Source organism: Microchirus variegatus (assembly GCF_963457635.1).
Source record: "Microchirus variegatus genome assembly, chromosome: 9".
NCBI classification, from domain to species: domain Eukaryota; kingdom Metazoa; phylum Chordata; class Actinopteri; order Pleuronectiformes; family Soleidae; genus Microchirus; species Microchirus variegatus.
The window spans coordinates 22,426,255-22,451,518 of NC_139810.1; the positions used below are offsets into that span (position 1 = coordinate 22,426,255).

General features: G+C 41.0%; 1 protein-coding gene across 1 annotated transcript; it reads left to right on the top strand.

Moving 5' to 3' along the window:
- Positions 1-3,697: 3,697 nt before the first annotated feature.
- On the top strand, positions 3,698-24,423 carry LOC310932008 (RNA-binding motif, single-stranded-interacting protein 2-like). Its single transcript, XM_083895264.1, has 13 exons — positions 3,698-3,789; positions 12,733-12,956; positions 16,147-16,205; positions 17,729-17,820; positions 20,906-21,063; positions 21,252-21,331; positions 21,418-21,527; positions 21,611-21,832; positions 21,952-22,002; positions 22,130-22,240; positions 23,564-23,644; positions 23,747-23,837; positions 24,327-24,423. The coding sequence occupies exons 1-12, from the start codon at positions 3,715-3,717 to the stop codon at positions 23,822-23,824; spliced, it is 1,341 nt and encodes a 446-aa protein (XP_083751390.1). The 5' UTR covers positions 3,698-3,714; the 3' UTR covers positions 23,825-23,837; positions 24,327-24,423.
- The last annotated feature ends 841 nt before the right edge of the window (positions 24,424-25,264 follow it).

The window sequence follows — 25,264 nt, forward strand, 5'->3', positions numbered from 1 at the left end:
CCAAAAACGTCATGATATACTGTATTCCAAAATTTGAAAAAAAAAATTGACAAAAAATTTTGCTCCAAATTTTGACAAAAACGTCATACTATACTATGTCGTCCAAAATGTGAAAAAAAAATTTACAAAAATTTTTGCTCCAAAATTTGAAAAAAACATCATACTATAATATGTCGTCCAAAATTAGAAAAAAATAATTTGACCCAAAATTTTTGGTTCAAAATTTGACAAAAACATCATACTACACTATGTCGTCAAAAATTTGAAAAAAATCGTTGACAAAAAAAAAATTGACCCAAAATTTTTGGTTCAAAATTTGACAAAAACGTCATACTACACTATGTCGTCAAAAATTTGAAAAAAATCGTTGACAAAAAAAATTTGACCCAAAATTTTTGGTTCAAAATTTGACAAAAACATCATACTATACTATGTCGTCCAAAATGTGAATTACTTTTTTTTGACAAATTGAGTATAGCATGTTATAGCAACCAAAGGAAGTGATTTCAATGAAAACAAAGTGAGGACCGGCCAAAATGTCCTCACTCCGTAAAAATGGCCTCACTTTGTTGGTTAAAAACCCTCACTGGTCCTCAGTATGCCGTAAGTACAAGAACACAGACACACACACACACACACACACACACACACACACACACACACACACACACACACACACACTGTATGGATCGAGAGAGGGGAGTGAACAACTCTCTGTGACCTAATTGTTGTCTGAAAATGATATTGAAGGAAAGATGTCAATATCTGGCCAGAGAGAATAATACAAATAATTTTAATTTAATGTGCAACCAATGCATCAACGTCTGATTTTGTGTTCATGTGGACAGAGAGCAAGAGAGAGCAAGAGAGAGAGAGAGAAGGAGAGAGAGATTATGAATTCAGCTGAGCCTCTTCCATCTGTCTGACTGGCCCATTATGATGAAATCAGGATGAAATCCCTTGTGCATGTATAAGAGCACACATGCATGCGTGCATGCAGTCATACAGACAGTAAAACCTCGCAGCTGCAGATGTGTTACAGTGTGTGTGTAAAGTTTGTCGCTGTACGGCTGACTGAACAAATGTGTTTTCTATGCATTCGAGGGCTAATCAGTCAGGATATGCAAGACAAGGCAAACGGGTCAGGGGAGTTTGTTGCCAAGCAACTTCTGTTGGTAGAAACACTTTTTTTTATAATCAACATAAACTTGAGAGCACAAGAGAAGCATGTGAGGAAACAATAGCTGTGTGTATTTTTTTATTAATTTTTAATTTTGCACATATTTATAATGTGTCTCCATTTTGCACGTTGTTGTATTTAAGTTTGTTGTATGTTTAAGAAAGATGTGAAGTCGACAGCATAATGACTATAAAGAATTATTGATTCCTGAGCTTGAAATGTTGACTGTTATTTAGGGATGTGGGTCAAAAAGAACTATTGTCCCACTTAAAACACTCACAAATATCAGGGACACCTTTGAAGTTTCCATTAACAATCACAAATATGATGTCAACTGTTACTTTCTTAAAGGTGCATTATGTAATAAATCTAAAGCAACTGGCCATAAAATCCTCCTAATATGTCACAGAGACTCAGGAATAATGTTCATATAACAAACTGAACTCACCAACAACAACAGTACAGACAAAATATTCGCATTAAAAAAATAATTTGCAGACTGCAAATCGTGTTTATGTTTTGAAATCATGTTTTGGCATGTGGCGCCACCTACCGCCGTCTACCAATCATTGCAGTCAGTAGAGTCTCAGCTGCCAAGCAACCACGGGTTGCCAGTTATGTCAGAAAACAAAACCTAAAAGACCTCTGTATTTTTGAATTTTCTTACATATGAAATATATATTAAAGTTAGAGTTGTGTTTTTTTTTTTAAAGAATAACATATATATCATCCAAACTGATGTACACACAGCTCTTTAATGTTTATCTCTTTAAATACAAATATATAATAATTAGCGTTATTAACTACCATATTCATTTGCTCTGTCTCACTTTGAGCGAATGAACATAAATGAAATGTGCTGCGTCTGAACACGACGTCAAACTAAACTTACAGTAGAACAGCTTGAGGGCACTTGTCAGGGTTCTGTTTCAGGACAAACTGCGTTTTTATAACTGCTTAAAAACCAGTGTTTATAAAAGTTGGAGTTTCCCACGCTGTACTGTTAAGTCAGTCTTATTCAGGAAATAGCAGTGGGCTACTGGTTCAGCTCTGGTTCAGCATTTTTCTCTCTTTAAAATGAGACTGACAATAAAAGCAGCTGCTTAAAAGATCAACTGAGAGGGTGAATGTGAAATTGATTATTTAAAAATGAATATAATGGGTAAATAGTAGACTTAAGGGCTTCTTTTGAAACACTAAAAATAAATCAACATATTAGCATATGCAGGGTATTACAGTGATAATTCAACAAATGCAACCACTTCTGATTAATGATTCCTTCAGATGTGACATTTGGAATAAAAATTCAGCAGCGTATAATTATGAACGTGTGATATTAGAATATTGGGTATAAATGACCCGGCTGGATCATTTGGATCAACTGGATTGTGGTGAGAGTTATAACTTAATATATTAATAATAGCTTAAAAATGAGCTAATTCAAGACCGTCAACATTCATTTTTACAAAAAGACTGTATCCAAGGTCATGATACAATGGACAAGAGAAGATAAAAATAATATTTCTCTTTTCTCCCCTGGAATTAAGTGGACGTCTTTGGTTTCTTGTGCCAGAGGCAAAAATACCACATCTGAAGTGAGCACAGACAAACCTCTGTGCTGCGCTCAGGTTACAGGTGACATACTCCGCTCTACTGCGGCTTGGTTTGGACAAAAACATCTTCACATTATTTCTCTTTATATTATTCAAATGTTTGGTTGATTCATGATAATCTATATAATATCACCAGGGGTGACAAAGGTTGTTTTCAATTTGATCTGAATTGAGCCGGACCAGTGGAATAATAGCATAATAACCTTTTTCTTTGTTATAAGTGCGATATTTACACACGTGCATTACAACTTAGAGATGACAGTGGATCTATGAAGGCACAAAACATTTAGTCACACGTATCTGGATTTGGGAAATTATAGTCGTATAGTATGATTAGAACCTAATCACAATGAGGCATTTTAACAAATTCATCCTGCAGGCCGGATCGGACCCTCTGGTGGCCCACGGGCCGTACGTTTGACACCCCTGCTGTATACTATTGTTGGAGAACATGCTTCTTTTTTAATATATGGGCTTGAAAAGCTGAGATAAGTGAGATATCTCACATGAAACATGATGATGATGATGATGCATACAAGTGCTTGTAGATTTGTAAGATGGTTTATAGAAGCTTTTGTAATTGTTTTTGAGGGGGGGGTTCAGTTTGATTTGTGAATAAATGTTTAAGTTAATTTTCAAATGTCTGCTTGTATTGACTGATGAAAAAGGTAGTTATGTGCATTTATGCGTAAAACCGGGGATGCAGTGCATCGTGATGCATCGTGAAATCGAAAGGAATCGATTTAATCGGTTAGAGAGAGGAGTGATTGGAGCACATCAGAGTGCTGCTGCTGCTGCTGCTGCTGTTGGGAAAGGCGACTCCAATCACCGCCGCTGTTCCTGGCTGAGTCTCCCTGGCTGACGTCAGCTGACTGACTGCCTCTGCTCACTCCGCTCCTCCGGACACAGCGCCGCGTAAAAATGCTGCTCTCTGTGCCGCCAAGGACAGGAATCAACCCGTACAACGGCTACACCGGCAAAAACACCATCAAGAAGGTAAGGAACAGCCGCAACCACGAGAACAACAACAACAACAACAACAAAAACAAGCAGACTCTTATTGAAACACAGAGTCATTTCTCGGCGTTCGAGCCTCTCCAGTTAAAAGCTACTCGGGCTGTTTAAGCTGCAGTGTCCTTGAAAGTGGATCACAGGCGACGTTTAAAGTCTCTTTTTACGCGCTGTTGCGACCTTTGCTGGTGCCGCTGAGCCGCTGCTACTAACCAACACGAGTCCGTGACATTGTTGCCAGAACATTTACCAGGACACTTTGCTTGGGTTTGGTGCCGACACACAGTCGCCGTGTCTGTCTTCTTCTTCCTCTTCTTCTTCTTCTTCCTACACCGAGCTCGCGCTGAGGGAACAGCTCTAAAAACTGCGCACGAGATGCTCGCCACGTTCCGGCGTAAGAGCAGGAAAACGGTTTACTTTCAGCTTTATTTTCGACTTTATTAGGGGTTGAATGAGTGTTTTCACTGAATTAAGCGCACAAGTTAGTAAAGTTTTTTTTTTTTTTTTTTTTGGTCTTTTACGCGTACACAAATGCCCCACCCCTTCAGTCTCCTGGTGACTGAGAGGGTTTGTATGGCGCTATGAAAATAGATGGAAAGTTACAAAGACAATGTAAGAAAGAGCATGTGTGTCATTCACAGATCTCACAGTTTACAATGATACCTGAACTAAGACTTACAGAGACTGAGGCCAAGTCTATTTATTACAGTTTTTTATCTGTATAACCGACATACATTACTATATTATAATAATAGATAATTGAGTGAGGCGTTATAGACCAATTATTCATCTCTTTTTTTGATTACCGTGTCCTGGTTTTAATATTTTTGTTCATATATTATATTTAAAATATACACACTCTTAGAAATAGAAGTGCTCAGTAGAACCATATAAGGTTCTTCGGCTTGTCCTCATAGGAGAACCCTTTTTGGCTCCAGGTAGAACCTTTTTATAAAGGTTCCACCAAGAACCCTTTTAAAACCCTTTATTCAGGAAAGGGGTTTTAAAGGGTCAAATGGATCGAAATGGTTCTTACTGGAACCATTAGTGTTACCAAGAACCCTTGAAAAGCCCTGTCTTCAGGAAAGGGTTTTTCAGAAGCAAATGGTTCCAGGTAGAACCTCAGCCCTTGTAGAAAGATGGACCCTTTTGGAACCCTTATTTCTAAGAGTGTAGGTCATTTAAGTCAAGCAGTTTTGTGTATCAGCTTGTTATTATTAGATGTTAGAGTCATTTTTGAGGTTTATATATCGTGGGACAGTAGTAGGACAGTTTTCCTCCAGAAAATAAGCTCATCTCAGTCTAACGTGTACAAAACACACAGCAACAAACGTTAAAATCACTGCACAGAAGTTGTTATGAACAAAAAATAAATAACTTTAACATAAATAAATAAAAAAAAGAAATCGGCATCATATATATGTATATATAAATGGAGTTTGTTTGCTTAGTGCACATAGTGCGCATGCTTTATGCACATGCTCAACATCTCCTGCATTTTTGGTGTATTTCTGTTGCAGCGTTACAGCGCCCACGTGCGGGTCTGGCATATGTACGATAGCCTTTAGAGACATTTGAAATTCAAGACATTTCTTGAAACAATGCCGTGTTTATGGAAAACTGTTTAAGAACTAAAAAAAATAAAAAAGAGAGATAATTTCGGGAAAGATCTGTTTCCGTGTGGATCCTTAGTGTAGACATTCACAGACATAATCCATTTCTAGCCCCAGCTATCACAACTAAATGCCGAACCTTAACCATAAACCTAACCTCTACCCAATTCTACCGCCGACCCCTGACCTTTTTGAGGTCTTTACCTTTAACTTAACGCCCTTTAAAGTTGTGAGGACAAGCCACATTGTTCTGACAAAGATAGGTATGAATCAAAAATTGTCCTCTCAGTCTATACTACACCCACACACACACACACACCCACACACTCTCTCATTTGAATAATTCATGTGCTGACATGCATTTGACACTGTGTCTGGAAACATCCTAAAAACTCTGAGGCATACAGATATTACACCATGAGCCAGGATTGTGTTTGCAACAAACGTGTAAACAGCCCAGATTTTTGGAGACGCACGAGTTTTCAGCACACGCCGATGCTGCCTCGACTCTCAGCATTTCTCCAGTATTTGCTGCACAAAGCTGAAATCAAACACCTCCCGCCTTCTTCTTCTTCTCCTCTTGTGTTATTCCCTTCCTTTGCCTCAAGGCTGGCAGGAATTCAGATTGCTCAGATTAATGACCTGGAATTCCTGGAATCCTGGATTCAGGGAATGTGTTCATTTCACAAGAGGCTCTGCAAACTCAGAGCTTTTTTCCTTGAAAGAGGACGTGCACACATTTTTTTTTTTTTTTTTTTTAATGTTACACATTTTTTCATTGTTGAACTGCCCAAAAGCACACAGAGAGAAGACTTGTAAATCCAGCGTCAAATGCTAAGCCCCTGGTCCGTGTCTTTTACTACGACAAAAGGGGGCGGAGATAGACCCCCCTTCCCCGCTTCCCCTCTGCTTTCGATTAACTGCCCCAAGTCTTTTTTTTCCCTCTCCCTCCCCTGTGTGTTTCACATACCTCGATTTCTTGTCTGTCAGTGGCTCAGTTCACATGGGGGAGAGAGGCTGAACATAACTCTCTGCTCTCCTCTCAGTGTTTGGTGGAAACAGAGTTGTTGGTGGGGTGGATTTTTTCTGGTGTTTCTGGACAGGAGTCAGAAGTCTCACACTTATTTTTTACCCACGGAGCACCAAGGATTTCCATCACTTTTCTTATTCGCTTCTTCCCACTTGGCTCTGCATGCGTTTCTGCAGATATTAACATAAAGAAATAGTGTCAGTGTGGCACTATGATCTTCTCCATGGTGCCTTTTAAGTTTTCTTCATCCAAACAGGTAGGACTATTTCACATTTTCTTTATGAACTGACTGATATATTTGACCTTTTTTTCATACCATATGTTTATCTCAGGATATAGATAATAATAATAAACAAGAGAATTTAATGGAACTGAACCTAAAGAAACAGCGTCAGGATCCGAGGAATGCTGCATTCAAATGTCAGACAATGAGGCTCGTGCTTTTTTTTTTTTTTTTTTGCTATTATTACTGTAGAGTAGAGTTAGAGGCGCACATCCTGTTTCACTCAGGACTCATTGTCATTGATGAAAACATCCTTGAGTCACCTGCTCTCCCCACAGGCATCACCTCTGCTCCCTCCAACTGTAATCACCTAATCCGTCTTCAGCAGCTGCCCGGAACGCACTCGTCTCTCTCTGTATCACACTGTAGGGACATGTACTGAAGCACAACACAATATAGTATTAGCAACACAAACAAGCTGATTTATCTTTGCATTTAGTTCTGTGGCACAAAGTGACTGAACATCGGTCGCACACTGGCAGATAAGTTAATTACAAATTGTAAAACTAAATGTCTTGTGTTTTTAATCGAGTTTTAACACGTCTGCTTTACGTGCACACATTTCCTCTCTTACTCCGAGATGATCGTGTCTCGTCAAGACGCCGCCCAGTTCCCACAGAACTTTGGATGCCTTCAGGAATGCCGTCTAATTTAACGCCAGCAGCTTCACCTCTGATCTGAAACCATGTCGTCCCCCCCTCCCCCCCCCCCGCTGTGACCCCTGTCTTCAAACACAAACATTTGAGCATCGCAAAGGAATGTCAAGAATGCTCAGAGATGACACGCTGTGTGTTGCATAAACGGGAAATGTTTGTGAATGTCTGTGAAGTGAGGAGTCAGAAGGCACTCATCAGTCATACGTCAGGAAGGTTAGGATGTGCCATCTTACAGGATGTTAATGGGGACATATTATGCAAAATCTGCTAAATCAATTTTTTAATCATTGTAATACTTGTTTTTGTGGTCCGCCTCAGTCTAAGCACTCATTTCTACATCACAATGATGCATTCCTGGAATTGTTATCTCGCAGAGCTCTGCTTTGTCTCTGAAAAACGTGAGAGTGCAGGCGAGGGTAATAGTATCCGGAAGAGCGGATACTAAGTTCGCAAAGTGTTCTATTCTTGGCTGCACACTGCAGCACTGCAGAGTTCTACACAAACTTCCAGCCTCAGAGGATTTTCGTGTCCAGTGGATACATTTTACATATGATGGCTTTTAATTTTTCCTTATGCTAACTGCTGTTAGCTGCCCGGAGCCTCAGTGACACTGACATAGTTTCCTGTGTCTCATTTGCATTTAAAGAGACAGGCACTCAAAACAGAGCGTTCTGAACAGGGCTGTTTTGGCAGAGTGATTGAACTGCTGTGGTGCTTCATTCTTATGTTGTTTTGACCAAAGCATGTCACAGACATGTTCATTAGGACACCACACAACTAGATTAACTTGTAGAAATAGGGTATAATATAAGTCCTTCAATGTCCTTTGTTATCATATAATAACTTTGTGATTCCCAGTCCTGCACCTTTAAGACTCTTATCATACTTCCCGTCCTCCCTAACTGTATTTGTGTTCCTCGGCTTATAAGTTTAACTGTGTTTGCACTAGGGATGAGCCAAACCTGTGCTTATTCAATATCGACCTTCTATACGTCAAACCCACTGGATCAGATGTGAGAAAACAAACAGAGTTAAATCTGATACAATCTGGGGACCCTCATTCTCACATAGATGCTTCATGTGATATGTGATATGTGATATGGCTGCTTATGGCGTGGTAGTAAACACATTAGCACAACTCTGTAATTGACAGGTCAGTCGTCAGGAAGGAGGAGCATAAATCTGATATCTGTAATAATGGCAGATACTCAAGGTCGTGATGGCACATTAAGCGACGCTTTAAATGTGTGGTAAGAACAGCTGGAGCCAGCGCTGGGCACTGAGACAGATGGGGAAGAGGATGTGGAGTTGACTCACTGCCTTCCTTTTTTCTCAGCAGAAGCCTTGCAGAACAGTCCTAATGAGACACTGCCTTCTGACTGTGGAGCACATGAGAGGGATTAGCAGTCACTGCTAACAAGCTCAGATCCCAATTAGACAAGGCTCACTGGGCCCGGCTCAGGCCCCGAGCCACGGTCTCCTGTCAGATAGCATCTCCCCGGGCTTGTGCAGGTGCATCCCTCCTGATAGTCTCCTACAGTGAAGCCGAGGGAAAGCACAGGAAGACGCCGTGATTGTGGAAAAACAAACAGCGAGCTATTGATGCTAAAGAAGAGAGGGAGATTAGAGGAGAAGAGGGCTGAGATGAATGGGCTCTGTGAGGCACTGTGATTTTCTCTCTGCTTGACTAAAAAGACGAGGGGGGGGGGGCTCTGAGCGTTGATTGCGAAACGGTCAGAAAACCTATGGCAGCTGTGGCGTGGGCATACAACAACATGGATAAAGTCTCACTGAATCTTACTAGATTACACTATTTTTGCTGTGTTGGTACTTATTTTATGGTGTCAAGGCTGTCCCAGTGTCTTGTTATGTAGCCTCAGATTGACCCGGTGATGCTAAGATTAGAGCTTCTTATGGACCATGGTTGGTTGCAGAACTCCATTCACACATTCTCTTCTTTTGTGTGTACCTGCCACTTATCCGCATCTGCGGTTTCGCTGTGATTTTGCCTGCTGCATAAACCACTCTGGAGTTCCACGTTGCAATTACCTTCCAATTTTTCCATCACAATTAGATTCTTGTACACTTTTCTGGCTCTTCTCTCAAAGCCATTTTAGTTTGCTTTAAATTGAAGGCAACCGTCTCTTATAGTTATTTAAGTATTTAAAATGTCTAACAATTGTTGTTAGACAATTGACTGATTGTATTGATTCCATGTATTACATGCACACATTTTGACTTATTTATTTATTTATTTATTTATTCTTACAAACAGATTTCAAAGGATTTCATGGGTTTTTACTAAACTTTTGTCAGAAATATAATGTTGAATTTTAAATGTGTATTATATGGTAGAGGGATGCAACAATTGATCAATTATTAATCAATTACTATATTTACTAGCCAACTATGAGTATTATTATGAGTAGTAGAACGAGCTCGCTGATTTTTCAGCTTCTTAAATGTGAAACACAATCATTAAAACTAATCATTATAGGTTTGTGGACGCAACAAGTCTTTTGAAAACATCATCATCTCAAAGTTTGGGAAGCAACAATAGCAACATTTTTGTGACTGTAGTGGAACAGTTTCTGCATATTTGGCATATTTAATAAAAATAAGAGTTAAATAAGAGAGAAATGCGTCACTCAGTTTGTTACGAGTGAGTAAATTTGTTACAATAATACAATCCCAAGCTTGGGAGCATCATGATTTCTAATAAAAACCCAAGGCCAAAGTAAAAAAAAAGAAAAAGCACTAAAGCAGACACACTCCTCTGTTGTTCAAGGTCACTACTAATAAGAATGAGAAACAGGGGTAAAGTGAAAGTAACATGTGCTGAAGTGTGCACTTATTGTCTCTATTATAGGCAGTTAGGAAAAAACCAGCAAGTGAAAAAAAAAAATTTTGTAATGGAGTATTCGACCAATTATTTTTCGATTAATCAACTACTCAAAACGCAAAATTCTTCTTATTTATTTTTTGGATATTTTTTTTTTATTATTTTAATTACATTTAATTAATTATTATTATTTATTTATTTTTTTAAATCCAATTACTCGATTAATCGGTAGAATACTCGATTACAAAAAGATGTGCTAGCTGCAGCCCTAGTAAGCTACATTAAATCAGCTGACATCAATGTTTACGCTAGCGTGCGCCGGGAGCGTTAGCAACTGGATGCTATCAGCTCAGATGCTGAACCATTGAGGACGTGCTGTTGTGGTTACGCCAGTTGTAGTTTGCAGTGGTTACACTGACCCCTGTTGGCTTCTTGTTTAAGCGTGAAACGGTCCCACACTTAGGACATTTTCTGCCTTTTTACGGGCTTTTTCACTCTCCGTCTCTGCCGTCGCGCCAGCTGAAATCCGGATGCGCGTTTGCTAAAACGGTCCGTGTGGAACAATGATCACTGCGCTGAACATGCTGCGCGAGATAGGAATTAAATGAATACCCGAGGAAGAGCTTTTGCCTCGAGGAACTTTTGTAATCGATTTACTCGAATCACTTGAGTAATCGTTGCAGCCCTAGCGATAAGCATGCGATAGCCTCGTGCGCGCTCGCAGCCAGTTAGCAACGCGCGATCACCTCACGGTGCATGGCTTGTTGCATGTGGCAAAAAACAGATATCTGAGAAAAAGACAACCAATTAGATGCAAGTAAACTGTATAATCTGAAGCTAATGGTGGAAAGGCATATGATAGACATAGTGAAAAAAGGGTCAGGGGAGAGGCATACCCCCGACCCAGAGGATAAAAGAAGGCGTGTAATGAGCGCAGCTTCAGTATGTACTTTGTACTGCTCACTGGGTGTTTTACTTGTGGATCCCCAAATAAATACCTTTTTGACCTGAAGGCAACGGACTTCTTCTTGAGACTTCCTCAAGCTGATTCGAAAAGGTCTTCCAACGACAGGACCAAACAACTCACTGATTAATTGAGGGAAAAAAAAGAATCAACACATTAATCAGTAGTAAACAATAAATTGATGTAACTAATTTAAGTTTAATATAAAGTGAAGCTTCCCCTATGTGTTTTTCTTTTAAAGATTTAAAGTAAGCATGAAGGAGTTCATCAGAGCCACAGCAGAGAGAGAAAGAGCGAGGCTCGTAATTAGCCTGATTTTTGGTCGTCTTTTGACAGCTCCCTCTCTGTTAACAAGCTGCTCCATTGCTGACCTTGTGGTGTCCAACAAGCCAGCCCATTGTTCCCTGGGGCCGGGGCTGCTGACCATAACTAATCAAATAGTTCCTCCTCCTCCTCTGAGCACTGAGAGGGAACACCAAGGCCAAACGGATCTGACATTTTACCTACTACTGTGAATAATAATAATGACATTTTTAAACCATAGCTTGTTAGAGATTTTGCAACAAAAAAAAATCATTAATTGTTTCAGCACAATTGTTATTATTATTGGATTATTTGAACAGCGCAAACCAAATTCTACACTCCAAGTAATAAAAGTGCTAAGTAGAACCATATAAGGTTCTTCGGCTTGTCCTCAAAGGAGAACCAAAGGTTCCACCTGGAACCCTTTTAATATCTTTTTTCAGGAAAGGGGGTTTAAAGGGTTCTCTGGATCAAAATGGTTCTTACTGGAACCATTAGTTTTACCAAGAACCCTTGAAAAACCCTTTCTTCAGGAAAGGGTTTTTCAGAAGCAGATGGTTCCAGGTAGAACCTCAGCCCTTGTAGAAGGACCCTTTTGGAACCCTTATTTCTAAGAGCGTATTCACCACAGTCGCCTTGGGGTGGTGACAAATATTTCAAAGCCTTTGCAGTCTGCATGACTTAAATAAGTGCAAATGTGATTATTAATTGATGACTAAATTAATCGTCAACTATTTTGATAATAATAATAATAGTTTGAAGCTTTTTTCATGATTGAAACAAGATTGCCAATCGTTTCAGCTTCTTAAATGTGAATATTTTCTTTGTTCCTTTGCTCCACATAACAAAGAAATCATTCAAACTGAATCATTTTGGTTCGTGGACAAAACAAGACATTCGAGAACATCGTCATTTTCCAGGTTTGACAAACAAGGTTTCTGGACTAAACAATTAATCGAGAAAATAATCGTGAGTTGCAGCTCTAAATAACAATAAGTATACTGTTATTATGATTAGTGATCTGGTTTGTATGTTTGTCTATATACTAACCAGCCACTGTTGCTCATGTTCTGGCTAATTGCATTCCTAATTGATTTTTCATCCCATAATCGAGCAGTTTAGGCAGGATTATGGGCTGTTATTGGACCATTAAACAGCTGTTCTCGCTCCATATCTAGCTGAAAACGGATGGTTATACAATTCTAAATATCTAACATGTCCTTTCTTTGCTCTGCAGCAGACGTATGTGTCCCCGTCAAACCATCACATGGCTCCTCCAAGCCCCAACAACAGCAGCAGCAACACCATCAGCAATGGCAGCAATGGCAGCAGCGGCAGCAGCAGCAGCAGTGGAGGAGGAGGAGGAGGAGGAGGAGGAGAGCAGCTGAGCAAAACAAACCTGTACATCCGTGGCCTCCACCCAGGGACCACAGACCAGGATCTGGTCAAACTCTGTCAGCCGTAAGTCAACTGAAAAGCAATTGCTTTAGTGCCCACTGAGACACATAATAATTCTCTCTCCGGCTGCCCACTGCAAGCATGACACATGTTAGAGGAGCAGAGCAGAGTTATGGCTGGGTTAGCGAGATGGTTGTCGGAAAGATTGACTAGCGCCGCTGCATTAAAGCATGGACACATCTGTAGATAGATGGCTTCCTTATCTGTGAAGTGGACACAAATGCTAATGTGCAGAGTTGCAGGTGAAGAAAAAAAAAAAAAAAAAGGAAAAAAGGCCACATTTCCATCCACAGGTTTTTCAGGCCCATCATTTCGTGGCCCTATGGAAAAACCAACATCAACATCATTTTGGCTAAGTGCTTTCAGTTACACCCACAGCTGAGCACAGACGAGGTACAGAATGTTTAGTCTCTCGCTCTCGTGGTAGTTCTCTGTGTGTGTCTGTGAACTACACCTCCTCAGTGCTTTAGTCTTCATCATAAAGGATGATGACAGCTGATGCTGTGCTATCCCAGTACAAAGCACTCAGCACTTGTGTTGCAACAGTCTTTAAGACTCTATTGTGGGCAGCGTGGAGTCGGACATCAAACGACGGAATCGTCCAATCCATCTGATATGTTTGTTCGGTCTCCGGTCTGAGACTTCAAAACAAGCACGACCAAGATGAATGATCTGCGTTGTAGTAAATTGAAATCTGGAGCCTGGTGATGAGAACCAGAAGAGAGAGAAAAGGAGGGAAAAGCAGCAAGAGAAACTCAACAAGCGAGAGAGAGAAAGAGAGAGAGGGAGGGAGATGCCTGCTCTTTTACAGCTGTCTGGAAGATATGGCCCACATGAGGCTGCCCAACCCTACAGGAAACAGCGAGCCCAGGGGAAAGGGAAAGGCAAACAAGGGCAATGGCATGAAGAGGGGGGAGGGCGGGGAGGGAGGGTGGATGTAGAGTATCAGAGGGGGAGGAGTGAATGGAGTTCAGGGTTTGTGTGTCAGGTGGTGTTCTGTGGGGGCAGTTCTCATATTTCTGCTTTTACAGAGCAGATAAAATCACTGCATGAAATTTGCCTTTCAGCACAGCGCATTAAGGCCAACGTAACTCCCACTTCAAGCAGACTGGGATTTAATAACACTGTGTCCAGTTAATAAGTTAATAAGGGGGACGTTTGTAAATCAGGATGTAAAAACAACCAAAAGGACAACTCACGGAGGGAGTTTCACACAGGCTGCGTGACTCAAAGTTTGAACAGTTAATGTACATTCAGTCAGGAGGACACAGAACTCCCCGAGCTCCCCTCCCCCACACACCCAGAGTTGGTTGTATCCACACTCTGAGATATACTGCGAGGGAGGGATGAGAGGCGTGGATGGGGGTTGTTTCTTCATCTCTGGCCCTTGCAGTTGTCCGCTCTGAGTCTTGGTCCTTCTCTGGTGGTCGATCATGGATGGATGTTGGTCTGATCTTGGCCCGGTTGATGTTTGCCTTTAGTTAATAAAAAAATAAAATAAAAAAAGCATAATGAATGTTGAGGAAAATGGTATTTTATGAAGATCATTCTTCATGCCAATTTGTTTTTCAAGGATGCCAACACAAATAAAACAAAAATATTGGGATAAAAAGAAACAGATATTGTTATTGTCATGTTTTACACCTGATGTCCTTCCTGACACAGCCCTCCCATTTGTCTGGCCTTGGGTCCGGCACCAGGACTACACTGGATTTAACCCCCCCACCCCCTTCCTCGTAGCTGGGGTCAATTTAGATTAACCCAAACAACGGGGAGCAATGGGGATTGGGTATCTTGCTCCGAGGTACCCCGACCCCTTTCCACGAGGCCATGTGCTGCTCCAAAAGAAAGTCTTTAATCAAAAATAAGGAGAGAGTGAGGTCCATAATTTGAATTTTAACAAAGGATAAACAGGGAACAGGATGTAGACGTGAACCACCGATTTGTGCGTCTGCATTGCACCATGTCGAGGTCGGATTATAGATTCAAATGCGCTGTGCATTCATGTCACGCAGCAGAATTTGTACATTTATCTTGTTACATATAGTAACTGATTACATGTCTGCCAGCAGGGACAGAAGGGAAAACAGATTTTAGCCATAAGGCTCACCTAATTAAATCTACAGCTGCTCCTGCACCAATGTTCACAGAGAAAATCAGAGATTTTACATCACAGCACACAGGAAAAGGAAAAATCATCTGCTGTGTCCATCACTGAGTTCAAATGTGTTGTCTTTTGACTAGTTTTTTAGGTGACACTTATAAAACAGAGAGTGATCAGTTTACAAACTTCAGTTTCTAGGCAGAAAATGTTGTCTAAGAGTGACATAAAGCTGTTATTCTTAAGATGCCTTGTTTTTTGTTAAGTGGCTAAAATCTATATTCCTGAACTATCCCTTTAAAAGTGTCTGTGTTTAAGACGAACCAGTAATCTCTTAAACCTTGTTAATACAACGCATTTTGAAAGTGACTCATCGGTGAAATGTGCCATTGGTGCAGTGTCACTGGATCGCGAGATTGCGAGGGGCACTAAGACCCAGTCGAGGGGGTGTAACGCTGCCTCGAGAGAAGCTGGTTAGCAGAATGAGAGAGTGGCTGCGAGCCAGCATTGGACAGGACAGCCACGGAGAGGCATATCAGATTACACTGCATGCACAGGCCTGGAGAGATGGGAACTGATAGACGCTGCCTCACAAAAGCATTTGTCCACTATCTTGTGCATCTGCAACATCCATAGCTGGTCAGCTTAGTGGATAATGCAGCATTTTTTTTTATCTTTGCTATATTTTAGAAAATGCAGTTTTAATATATTTTCAGATCATATTTGATTCTCCCCTTTAGGTTCCCTACTGATATCTGTGTGTAAACTGTACTGAATAAGGACTTAGTGTTTGTTCCAGCATGCAGAAACCCACACGACTTCATTTATATCCCACATCCTCTCTAAAGATGTCTGTACGTACAGTATATCATTTATTATCAGCTGATAATTATATTATATCAAGTGTCTTTGCACTGAATCTATTATGATTCAGTCTCTGTGGGTGTGTTAAGTTTGAGGGAGGCAGCGCACTGCGTCAGCAATGTTGCAAAGCTAATATTGAATGTAAACAAGTAATTATTGTCCGTACACAAGCGCAAGGACGAACTCTGAGAGAGAGAGAGAGAGTAAACCTCCCTTTTTTTTTTCTAGGTACGGGAAAATCGTGTCCACCAAGGCCATCCTGGACAAGACGACCAACAAGTGCAAAGGTGAAGTGAAAAGACACCACAGGGTCGAAACTTTTGACACATTTGAACATTTGAAACTGTACTTATGTTCTAATGCAGGGCTCTCAAACTCAAATGACCTGGGGGCCAATGCGCATCTATTGTGGTCAAGACGGGGCCGGCCTAGAGGACAAAAAGTGGGGGGAAAAAAAACAGCTGTTCACAATACTGCATCATGATATCACACGTATACTTAATAATACTATTTATGATGTAAAATTAATGTTTTAATATCAGAAACAGACATTTATTTTAAATTACATAAATAATAATGTGGATAATTGTAATTTAAATTCGTACCAGGAGCCGTTTCGGGCCACTGCCGTTCGTGGCTCGGGCCTTAACAAGTGTATTTATATATGTAACTGAATGTTGTATATGATACATTTAATAATGGGACAATTATGACCAAATGTCTTATTATTACGGTTATAAAAAACATTGCTAGCAAACATATATTATATTCTATCAGCTCGCTGGCAGCTGTGCCTCAGATACACACTGTGTTTAAAAGACAGTGAGGTCGTGGGCCATGTTTTCATATAACATGATATTAGGTGGGGGGGCCGCATATAATCGATTGGGGGGCCGCATGTGGCCCCCGGGCCGGCAGTTTGAGACCCTTGTTCTAATGTATATTTTTTATGTGAGATATGCAAATATAGTTTAAATGTTTTTTTTGTTTTTTTTTTAAATAAGAGACAATCACTGTATGACAATATAAAGGTCTGTGTGTCAGTATGTTTTAAATCAAGAACTAAAAATGTTTGATACTTTATGTAAAAATCTATGATTTTAAGATCGCTGAACTTTAAGGATAAGAATAGAGTTGTTAAGAAGTTTGCTGCAGATCCTGTTAATAATACAGATTTAAGGGAACGTAATCTCAGTGTTTTGTTTGTTTGAGGATCAATCTTTTGTTTCTTGAATCATTAAATCTGAATCGGAGAGAATCCATATCCTTAATCCATAATGTTTTCACATGAACAACTAATATGGTAGATTGTAAACAGGAAAAACAATTCCTTCATAACACTGGGAGAATCGCTCAATATTACATACGATGTTAGTGCTAAATTGTTGGATTACGCCTCTCTATTTCACTTAAATAACCCTCAGTAGATAATATATTCACCAACAACTCAGACGTGAAACACTGTCACAAGCTTGGCACAGGACAGTTTGTCGTCTCTGCAGCTTTTCATTCGCGTGGAAAGTCACAGATTGTCGTCGTTTAACTTTCGTTATCCAAATGTTTACCTTTGTGCGAAGCTGCGCGCTAAATAAAAGTTGTGTCTTTGCGTGACATCACAAAGACGCTCTTGTATAATAACTCTGCGTCTGTCCTTCACGGGGGAAACAAGGTTCCAGACTTAAACAACTCCAACATAAATTCAAACACCACTCCGATGAGTGGTTTCGTGAATGCTCTGTTATACAAACCTCATTGTCACACATTGTATATCTTTCTGTGTGTGTGTGTGTGTGTGTCTCGGTCCCTGCAGGCTATGGCTTTGTTGATTTTGACAGTCCAGCTTCAGCTCAGAAGGCCGTGACTGCACTGAAGGCAGGTGGCGTACAGGCTCAGATGGCAAAGGTGAGAACTTCAGATGTCGACATTTGGCTCAAAGATATAGTACGTAACATTTCTGCTTTAAAGGTCTAGTGTGTAACTTCTGTCGCTCAAACACTGTTAGCATCTCTATGGTGAGAATAAGGGTTAATTCCTTTTCGACGAGTTTGACTTTAATGGTTATATGTAGGTGCTACGCGCTGTAGTTTTAAAGGTACAGTGTGTAAAAATTGAATTAGTTGTGAAGTTGTATATTGCAGCTGAATACCACTCATTTCAACCCCCCCTTCCAAGTGCCTTCAGTTAGCATCAAAACTCAAAAGATGTTTAGTTTATCCATTGTGGGCTATTATAAAAACATGCTAACCTGGCTAATGATACAAGTATAAAGAGGATAATTCCGGGGTAATGAAAAACTCATAGCATCAGGTGATTGTACACAAAATTAAGTGTCATTGTTTTCATTTTTATTTTCCACTAAATGAGAATAATTTGAGCTACATTTTTTTTTTTCAAACTGGACCTTTAAAATATCTACAAACAACACGAAAGAAGACAGTGAGACACTACTAGTTAGCCAGCGTGTTTGTTTCTGTTTTTGTGTGTAGCTAGAAACGCACAGTGGAGCCAAATGAGACGACAAGACGACAATTCCCATGATCCTCTGCCTTCATACCTAAACCGTGTTTTGTCATTGTTTTTGATTGAGCGGGAAATGACACGCTGTGCGTTTAATTTTAGATTGGTCGGAGTTAAATCCTCAGCACGAGATGAAAATGATATTTTGGCAGTCGCTTCGCTCAAAGTTTGAGGGATGAATTATTCATTAGAAAATGAAAATGACAAATTGTCCTTGAAGCAGAAAGGTTGTTCCCTGGCAGATATTGGCTTTGTGGATTTTCCTTTACAAGCTCACTCGTGTGTGTGTGTGTGTGCGTGTATTTAGGAGTGTGTACTTGGTGGTGCAGTGCATGCACAAATGGCTGGTTTAAATCAGCATATTTATGGGTATTAAGGCGCTGTGGCATATTTTAAAGTGTACGCACCAGGGGAAAAGTGCACGGATGCAGACAGGTATAGTGTTTGCACAAACGTGTGTCATGGTTCTTAGTGATGATGGTGTTGGAGGAGCAAGCCCCAGGCTCTGGTCTCTGAGCTCCCCGTACAAAGGACCTATCTGTTCTCCCTGGTGACATCTGACTCAGTGTCTGAGCAGCTCCCCAGTCAGCAGGGCCTTGTGCCCAGCCACCCGCCCTGTCAACACACACACACACACACACACACACACACACACACACACACACACACACACACACACACACACACACACACACACACACACACACACACACACACACACACACACACACACACACACACACACACACACACACACACAGAACTCTCATAGACGTAATGCATTCCTCAGTCCCTTACCCTTAACCTAAACTAAATTGTAACCTTCACCTCAAAACCAAGTTTTAACCCTCATAGAGCGTGAACTGCAGTGCAGTTTTCTTGCAGACAAGTACACAAACACACACAGTTGCTCTGCTTAATCTTCATAGGACACTGCATTGTCTTCCATTCATTTGGACAGACTAAACAAAGCATTACCCAGAACCAAACCCTAACCGTAACTTAACCACACAGTTCAAATCTTAGCCCTAAACTTAACCAGTTCCTCAGGAATGAGGACTACTCCTGCTAATACGTTCTGTGTTTATGGTCAAAAGAGGCAACAAATACAAGTATATACACACACACACACACACACACAATTATGATAGCAGACACATGCACCAACACTCCTGGGAATCCTGATCCATCGTTAAGCTGGATCACTGGCATTCATTTGGCTTCTTGTTCACAAAATACCTAAATTTTCACCCCCCCCCCCCCGTCCCCGTCCCTCCTGGTTTTACAACAAGGCTTACGCTTGTGTCAGATTTCTCCGTGAGTCACTCGGAACATTTGCGGTTCTTCTCACTGCTCATTCTCATGGGGTCTGGCTGCATCTTAATCTCGCATCACACTCCAGTAAAGAGGAAGAGTAGGAGGAGGAGGACGTAGGTGAAGGAGAGATCACCTTCACCACAGGTCCCAACGATTGCTTATGCATTATTTATAAGAGTGGAAATGAATTCTCATCACATTTTAATCACATGTGCACTCTCAGATAATGAATATGCATCACGGTTGGAGGGTGATACAGATCGGTCATCTTAAAAGATCAAATTAAAGTCGTTTGAGTGGGAGGCAATGAAAAGTAAAACACAAACAATAACTCAAAAGTATAAAATGAAACTGGCAGATTGAGAGAATGTGTCTGGCTGGGCTTTATTTCAAATTCACATTTAGGAATGCTGCATAATTTGTCTGTTGTATGAAAGCAGACAGGCAGACTGCACCTGTGTTCAAGGTCAGGATTGCCAGGACTACAACTGCTATTATTATTACTATCACCATGACCTAGGAAACAGGATGATAATGTTTGCCTTGTGTGGAGATGACAGCACAATGCTAACCCTAACTCTACAGATTACTTACCATTATTTCCAAAGGTCTTTGTCCAAATCGTCTTTGCTGGGATTCCCCACTGAGCAAGAAGCACATCATCGTTGTAGATTGTCCGTGGAGGGCGAGCTGTTTGAAAAGTAATTATTCTTTGATATTGCATTAGGATTAGACTCTTTCATCCTCTTCAGAGTCGAACACACGAGTGATGGAGAACAAGAGAAGCCTGTGAAGAAATAGGAAAAATCTAATTAGAGGAAAGACAGCTGCAGTCTTCCCAGACCATCACAGAAAATGTTTTCTTCTCAGATCTCACCCATGCAGCGCCCTTTCTTCTCAAACACAAAATGAAATCCTCCTCAGACTTCAAACCCTCGACTCCCTGATGTTCTCCACCTGCCCCCTTTCCCCGTATCACATATCTCACACACTTCTTCTTTAAGCGTTAAATACATTCCCTCACACTATAACCAAGCGGCCTTTGCGTGACCCCCCGAATGCTTTGCGAGGCCTCCTCTCATCGTCAGGATCCAAGCTCCCCACCTCCCTCTCGTCCACGTCCTCACTCGTCTTTTATCTTCTCCGTGCTCAGCAACAGGAGCAGGACCCCACCAACCTGTACATCTCCAACCTGCCGATGTCCATGGACGAGCAGGAGCTGGAGAACATGCTGAAGCCCTTCAGCCAGGCCATCTCCACACGCATCCTCCGCGACGCCAACGGCACCAGCAGAGGAGTGGGCTTTGCCAGGTACTAACTGTAGTCACGTGGATCAGAAGTAGATTAGTTAAGGTGATAAAATACTCAGTTACACAAAGACATGAGTGCAGTTGGTGTTTTTAAGTATCAACTGTGTGGATTGAGCCCTCTGGTGGCTAATAAGTGTAATGGTAGCACACAGCCCTGACGGCGTTGACTTAACATGGTTTTTCTCACAGGATGGAGTCAACAGAGAAATGTGAGGCTATCATCCAACATTTCAATGGGAAATACATCAAGACTCCACCTGGGGTTCCAGGTGAGATTCTGTTTGTTTGGATAAAGCAGCCCCCAAAAAATATACACCCACCCATGAAACTGAACCTTATCCTTTCTCTGCTCCAGTGCCATCAGAACCCTTGTTGTGTAAATTTGCTGATGGAGGCCAGAAGAAGCGCCAGAGCCAAGGGAAATATCTGCAGAATGGCCGGATCTGGACCAGAGATGGAGAGACTGTGAGTTCAGGATTCGAGTCTTTTTGTCTGAGGTTTGTGCTACAGATTGAGATTATTGACTCTTTTTTTCTCCCCCCCTCCAGGGTGGAATGACTCTCACCTATGATCCCACCACAGCCTTACAGAATGGGTTAGTGCCTCCAAAGTTGTATCTGCAGAGAAATTGGATCAGTTTCGTGGTGACTAATACATTTTCTGTGTCTCACTGCAGGTTTTACTCCTCCCCGTACAGCATTGCCCCTAATCGGATGATCGGACCGACCTCCCTCTCTCCATACATGCATTCACCTGTGTCCACTTACCAGGTAATGGAGTTTTTTTCTCTGACATTCACAGCTGAGATGTTTAGATGCTAAACTATAATAGAGGCTAAGTAAGGCTATCATTTTCTTGTTTTTTAGAATGTTCTTTCTTGCTCCTGCAGGTACATAATCCATCCTGGATGCATCACCAGTCGTACATCATGCCGCCCACAGTGAGTGTTTGTTAGCAGCTGAAATCTGTTAATATTCGTCTGCCACACACCGACAGTCTGTCATTAGTCCTCTGTCTGTGTCTGTCGATACTGTCTCTGTTGTTTTAGTGACATGTTTTGTCCACAGGGAGCCGTCCTGACACCAGGAATGGACCACACCATGTCCATCCAGCCGACCTCGATGATCGGGCCCCTGGCACAGCAGCTCAGCCACCTCTCCATGGGCAGCAGTGGGACAGTGAGTATATCTGGCTGTCATCTATATTTAACTGCTAAATTTTTTTTTTGATCAATTAAAACATTGGTGACAACAAATGACCAAAATCAAAGGGATGACCGAGGCAAATGCTCATGAAGTACAGGAATCTTATCAAATTCTTCGATGTGAATTATGCAGGAAGTTTTTAAATAGCAGGTTCCTTGTTGGATTTAGCTGCAAGAAAGTTACATATTACATAGTATACATCTTGTCTGTAGTACATAACTTTAAATATGATCAAATGTCTTTAACATTCAATTGAGTTCACACAATGCCCTGCTCCATGCAACCCTCTCTGTGTTATGTCTCGTGTTGCTCGGCAGCATTTCAAAGAGGACGAAGAGGAGGTGACTCATTTTATGTCAAGACAGACAGTAAAGTTAGACAGCTGTAAACAAGTTGACTAAAAAACACAAAGATGCACCCACAAAAAAAACATTCAGAAATAAATTATACGGCTCAAAAAAAAAAAAAAAAACGATCAGCAGCTTGATGGGACAAACGCTCCTTGCCTCCACCCGCCCCTGCACTGCAGGTGTATACACACAAACGCTGACTCAGTCAGGTCTGATTCTTCTGCTTTGACAGAGCCTGTGTTCAGATGAAGGACGCAGCAAACACATAATGTTACATTGTTTGCATTTAGGTTTTCTCCGGGTTCTCTGGTTTCCAAAAACAGAGAGTATTAAAAAGTATTAAAAGTTGATAAATAGATTTTGGGAAAATGAAGGCCCTTAAAGGGTATTAAAAAGTCTTTATCGCAATTTCATGAGGTATTACATTTTGTCCATAGGGTTTGACTGCAGAAAGTATACATTAATGTATTTATTTTCCTCCCTGCGTTTGTTAAAAATAACGATGCGCAGACACTGTTCGCCCTGCAAGATCGGCTTGTGACAATGAACCAACGCGCTCCTCCTGGAGTGAAATAATATCAAAAATTGTACAATCTTACAATAAACTCCAAAACCGTCAGATATACAGCTTGAAGTGGCGATAAGGTCTTAAAATATTTTGAGACGATCTGGAAAAAGTCATAAAAAGGTATTTAAATTAAGTTCAGGATTCTGGCACATACCCTGAAAAACATGCAATATGGGGATTAGGTCAGATTGTACACTGGACAACATGGACTGTAGGTGTGAGAGTGGATGGTTTATTGTCTCTATATTGGCACAGCAGTCCCCCCCCCACGTCCCTCATGTTGAGGATAAAGCGGTAGAATATGAAGTTACACACTGCAGCTTTAACTTACTGTTTATGTTCAGTGAACTCACCGCGACCTTTACCTTTCCTCTACAGTATATGCCTGCAAACACATCTATGCAGGGGACCTACATCCCCCAGTACACCCAAGTGCCTGCAGCCAACATGTCAGTTGAGGTAATAACCTCTTTTTTTTCCCCCCCTCTCTTTATCGATATATTTAAATATTATGTGGAAACAAATCACTTATTGATTTAATCTTTGCTGCCTCCCTCTTAGGAAAGTGCTGTCCAACAGTCTGTTGCTATAGAGACGCCGACAGAACACACAAGCTACTCCTACCAGCATAACAAGTGAAGATGTGGCAGAGGTTGGTTTTGATCATTTCTAACGTCTCTTCTCCTTTTTTACGCTTACTCACAATTAAATTTGAGAGGAAACACGACAGCAGTGTGTAGTGTTTAGCACTCTCGCCTTTGCAGCAAGAAGACCCGAGTTCCTGGGTTCAAACCTAGAGTTGGAACAAGGGCCTTTCTGCAAGGAGTTTGCATGTTATCCCCATGTGTGTGTGCGTGGGGGGGGGGGGTTCTCCGGATTCTCCGGCTTCCTCCCACAGTTCAAAAAAACATGCAATGGATGAATGTATGTATGAATGATGGTGGTGGTCGGAGGGACCGTTTGGCGGACATTGGCAGTCACGCTTCCGTCAGTCTGCTCCAGAGCAGCTGTGGCTACACGCTTACCACCAGCAGCAGTGAGAATGTGATAATTAATAATGGGTAATTTGTAATAATAATAATAATAATAATAGCAGTGGCTCTTGTTTCTCATTGGCTGGTCTTGTCTCACCCTCTGTCAGACGGTCCTCTGTCGCTGCAGTGTCTCTCAAATGTGCCGAGACTCAGCACAGTGACTCTGCATGTAAAGGCACCAGGCACTCGGGGAGGAATATGGACTATTACACAGAAAAGGACAAAAAAAAAAACAACAACATTTTCTACAAACTCATCTTTCAAAACAAACTCTTTTACTTGCTGGAGGATGGCAGGCAAGGGGAAGAACAGAAGAGGGAATACCTCAAGTCAAGAAAGAAATGTTACTCATGTCGAAAAGGTTTTTTTTTTTTTACATTTTAACTCTCATGCTTTTCCAACACAACTCCAGGGAACTAGAGTGAAACCAGGAAAAGAACATTTCAACACCATGTTTTTATTTTGAGTCATGTTTTATTTTATTATTATTTTTTTTTAAATCATGTTTTGTTGACCTTTTATAAGATGTTCTGATTTGACGTCTCTTTTTCCAGTCTGATACGTTCAGGCTTTAAACCTGCCTTTTTGTACATAACAGTTGTTTTCGTGTGTGTGTGTGTGTGTGTGTGTGTTCTTAGCGTAACATGTTCTACTTTATCTGAATTCAGAAGGCTGACAATAACAAAAACAAAAGAAACAACCGACAGAACAAAAGAAAAGAGCCAAATGACACGTTTTAAACAGATATGGTGCTGATGTTTTTCAGGTATGAAACCTCACCTGAAGGGCTCTCTCTCTCTCTCACGTGTTTTTTATTTTTTTTTTTTGGCTCTTTGACTCTCAAATAATGTATAGTCTCAACAATCTCGAGGAAAAAAAAAAAGCTTCAGACAATCAGAAGAAAAAAAATTCAGAGAAGATGTTGACTCGAGCTAAATAGATTTAAAGGCATTCCGGAGACAATTATCCTAAAGGTCTAACACTAGCAGTTGCTTCACTTCACTTGATGAAATCCAAAGTTGCCTGACAGGGATCACATCTCACA

Bases quoted from the DNA above. Each gene is read 5' to 3' on its own strand.
- LOC310932008 (XM_083895264.1), top strand. From the start codon at position 3,715: ATGCTGCTCTCTGTGCCGCCAAGGACAGGAATCAACCCGTACAACGGC. The intron at 21,064-21,251 runs GTACTAACTGTA...TTTTTCTCACAG, and splicing joins AGAGGAGTGGGCTTTGCCAG to GATGGAGTCAACAGAGAAAT. The intron at 21,332-21,417 runs GTGAGATTCTGT...TCTCTGCTCCAG, and splicing joins GACTCCACCTGGGGTTCCAG to TGCCATCAGAACCCTTGTTG.